A 3,987-nucleotide genomic window follows, 5' to 3' on the forward strand; every position below is an offset into this window, starting at 1 on the left:
GTGGTGTGAATCGCCGCGCAGTTACACCGTGGCAGAATTTCAAATTATTTGTTTAATTAACGTAATCATTTCGGAAGTGAGACATCGAGGTGCAGAAGGAATGATTAGAAGGCGAAGTCAAATCTTTGGCCGTTGCAGGCATGTGCATGTATTCGATCGTTCGTTGGAACAGCAGCATAATCATTCCTCTCAGAACCATCGGAATCCATACCCGTACGTCCGGCCTCGATCGTACTTCCTCTTCCTCGAGCTATTTAACCACCACCGTTGCCGTAATCATTCCTCGCATCCATCATCTCTCTGCGACTCTTGAGTTCTTGTACGGTTCAGGGTTGGATCAGGAGAAGCTAGATGGCAAGTGGGAAGCGCTTGATCCTGCAGCTGTTGGTGGTGTGCTTGGCGGCGCCGGCGGTCAGGTCGGCCTGGCTCCAGGGCACCGCCACCTTCTACGGCGGAAGAGACGGCTCCGGCACAATGGGTACGTAGCCACGTAGTAAGCTAGATGAGCATATGCATGTCCTGATGATCATGCTGCAGGTGGCGCTTGTGGTTACTCAAACCTGTACGACGAGGGGTACGGGCTCAGCAACGCGGCGCTGAGCACGGTGCTGTTCAACGACGGGGCCTCGTGCGGGCAGTGCTACCTCATCATGTGCGACCAGAGCAAGTCCAGAATGTGCAAGACCGGAAAGGCCATCACAGTCACCGCCACCAACTTATGCCCCCCCAACTACAACCTGCCCAACGACAACGGTGGGTGGTGCAACCCTCCTCGCCCCCACTTCGACATGTCCCAGCCGGCATGGCTCAACATCGGCATCTACGAGGCCGGCATCATCCCCGTTGTCTACCAACAGTAAGCTTCATCTTACATTTAAATGGCAATGACAGGACATGACATGGAGGTTATAACGATATCCGTGTCAATTTACAGAGTGAAATGCTGGAGAACAGGTGGGTTGCGATTCACAATATTAGGGTTCAACTACTTCGAGCTGGTACTGGTGACAAACGTGGCCGGGAGCGGGTCGATCAAGAGCATCTCGGTAAAAGGTACCAAAACCGGGTGGACCCAGATGTCAAGGAACTGGGGAGTCATCTGGCAGGGCATGTCAGGGCTGGCGGGACAGGCGCTCTCCTTCAGTATCAGCTCCACCGGTGGACAGAACATCGTCTTCCAGAACGTCATCCCAGCGGGGTGGACCTTCGGCCAGACCTACTCCACCTGGCAGCAGTTCAACTACTAAGAGACGAAATTACAATGGTGTTTGATATAGGATTGTACACGTAGTAGGACCATGAGTTGGACACGTTGTACTTGGATCCTATTGTAATGCTAGCACCACAAAGTACATCTATGAATACCAAACCACGAGGACCTCGGCGATCATTTGAGTAGAGCCTAATCTACCTGATCATATCAAATTTTACACCCCATATCCACAAACATCGTAAATTGGTAACACGAGAATATGTGTGTTAAACATCATGCGTGGCTACCATTGTTCTTTTCTTAAAAACACCTCGATTAACTCTGCCGTCAAATGATATGTCTAACTGTCGTGTCTTGAGAGACAAAAAAAGGTATAGTATAATACAATCAACGAAGGTGTATATTTTAGTTAGTGGGGTCGTTGTTTCCCTATAAAAATTTAGTGAGGGTTGTTTTTTTCGAAAAATGGCAGCCCAAAATTTGCATCAATTGATGCACATGCCATTTATTCTATTGTTATAATTGTATTATGACAACTTGTTACTACGTACAATTCATGGGTCGCAACAAGTCTCAACATGAGCAAGTCATCTAAAAAGAACCAATAACATGTAGGTCTTATGCATCAACATATGAAGCGCCGATAAGAACACCAGCCACACTAACTGTAAGACTTACATGCTATCATTGCCAAATGGTTGCACCCAATATCTATATCCTGGCGCTCCTTTGGCTCGAGAAAAGACCATGTATGGATCCAGTGCATACTTAACAGGATAACCTGCTGCAAATCTGTAAATGTTGATTTGTTAAAGATAAAGTCATTCCTCATATTTCATATAATCCATAATAAACCGCAACCACCGACTCTAGTGTGTCCTTTATCTTTCTTGGCTACTTGATCTAAACAGTTTCCAAAAATATTTATTGTATTTTCTGGAGGCGATATATTAAAAGTCTTATAGATAATTCTCGGTAAGTCTTTCACAAAAGGACAAGAAATTAAAAAACAAGTCTATTGTCTAATCTTGATCACCAAAGCAATACTTAGTATGTCCTTGCTAATTTCTTTTAACCAAATTTTCTTAGCAAGAAATGAAATTTCTCTCAAGGAACCAAATAAAAATTCTGATTTTAAGTTAGACCTTAATCTTCCATATGTATTTTCTAAGATAAACATTATTACATTATGAAAATCTACATACATAGCCTTGACTACCCGAGGGAGTTAAACAACACCTAAACACGTCTTAGCTATTAGATAGATGAACAAAATAAGTATATGGAACAAATTCCATCATCTGACCCATTTATTTTCAGAACGTGTTCGCCCAAAACCTATGTTCAGAGGAACCAATGCCATTACATTAGCAACCAAGATTTCCTTGTGATTTACCATATTATATAAGGTAAAATACTACTAAAATAGGCGTATCCCCTAAATAAGTGTCATCCCAGAACCTAGTATTCAAAATATTAGCAATAATGAAAGAGCCTCTTTCAAAAAAAAATATCTTTGACATTCATGAGACCTTTTCAAAACGGGAGTTAGTTGGTTTAGCTAACACCTGAGAAAAGAGTTTTAGATTGAAGGTATTTGTTTTGGAGATGCTCTTGTCACACCACTTCCTCATTAATAAGTTCAAATAAACACTTCCTAAGTAAACTTCTATTTTTAACTCTAAAACCTCCACAGCTAACCCACCTTGATCCTTTGTCATACAGATTATAATATACTTAGTTTTTAGCTGAAATTATATTATACTTAGTCAATCTATATTTTTTATGGCCATCACTCTACCAGAAAAATCGAGATCTAAAGAAGTCAAGTCTCTTCTTAACCCCTTCAGGTAGTAAAAGAAAAAAGAGCATAAACACTAGTAATCTTGTAAGCATAAAATTTATCAGAACCAAATGTTCACCGTAAGAGAACATTGTGCCAATCAAACTACTTAACTTCTTCTCGAATATGTCCTCTACGAATTTTCAGTCACTACTTTTTATTTTACGAAAATGAATTGGAATACCAAATATATCTTAATGGAAGAGATCTGATATCACAAAAAAATATAATATTGCAATCCTATTCTACCTTTTTAGCTTTGCGAAAATAAAAAAACCTCACTCTTAAGAAAGTTAATTTTAAGGCATGGCAATTGTTTAAAGATACAGAGAATTAACTTCATATTAAGTGCAGTCTCCAGATTATAATCCACAAAAAAGAATAAAATCATTCTCATAGTGCAAGATTAACACCCACCATCCATTAGGTGTGGCATTAGTCCACTTACATGGACATCCTCCTTAGCCGTGGCAATTAAAATTTCTAAAATATCAAATATCCACTACTATATTGAAGAGGATATTGGTTAGAAGGTACCCTGACGAAGACCTTTTTGAGTTTGAAATTACTGACTGATGTCATTATGCACTTTAATCCACACGCTCCCTTTTTCTATAAACCTCTGAATCCATTCAGACAACATGGGATCGTCACCTTTCATATGCAACACTTTTTGCAAAAAGGACCAATTTATTTTATCTTAAGCTTTTTTGAAATTGATTGTAAACAAAACCCTATCCATTTTTCGTCCTATGAAGTTCATGAATCGTCTCGTGTAGCGTCACCACACCCTCTTAAATATGTCTACCTGGCATAAAAGTAATTTGCATGGGTTGAACTACGCTCGATCTCAACAATGACAAGTTACTCGATTTATCCCCATTTTTGTGAATACCTTAAAACTAACATTAAGTAAGCATATGGGCCGATA

The 3,987-nt window shown here is 40.3% G+C and overlaps 1 protein-coding gene across 1 annotated transcript; it reads left to right on the plus strand.

The window, feature by feature from the left end:
* Positions 1-351: 351 nt before the first annotated feature.
* Positions 352-1,247, plus strand: LOC124694450 (expansin-A18-like). Its single transcript, XM_047227434.1, has 3 exons — positions 352-478; positions 538-856; positions 935-1,247. Exons 1-3 carry the CDS (start codon positions 352-354, stop codon positions 1,245-1,247), a joined length of 759 nt encoding a protein of 252 aa, XP_047083390.1.
* The last annotated feature ends 2,740 nt before the right edge of the window (positions 1,248-3,987 follow it).

Source organism: Lolium rigidum, chromosome 3 (genome assembly GCF_022539505.1).
Source record: "Lolium rigidum isolate FL_2022 chromosome 3, APGP_CSIRO_Lrig_0.1, whole genome shotgun sequence".
NCBI classification, from domain to species: domain Eukaryota; kingdom Viridiplantae; phylum Streptophyta; class Magnoliopsida; order Poales; family Poaceae; genus Lolium; species Lolium rigidum.

Excerpts from the sequence above, each read along its gene's own strand:
- LOC124694450 (XM_047227434.1), top strand. The coding sequence starts at position 352 with ATGGCAAGTGGGAAGCGCTTGATCCTGCAGCTGTTGGTGGTGTGCTTG. Across the intron at positions 479-537 it reads AGACGGCTCCGGCACAATGG|GTGGCGCTTGTGGTTACTCA; the intron begins GTACGTAGCCAC and ends ATCATGCTGCAG. Across the intron at positions 857-934 it reads ATCCCCGTTGTCTACCAACA|AGTGAAATGCTGGAGAACAG; the intron begins GTAAGCTTCATC and ends GTCAATTTACAG.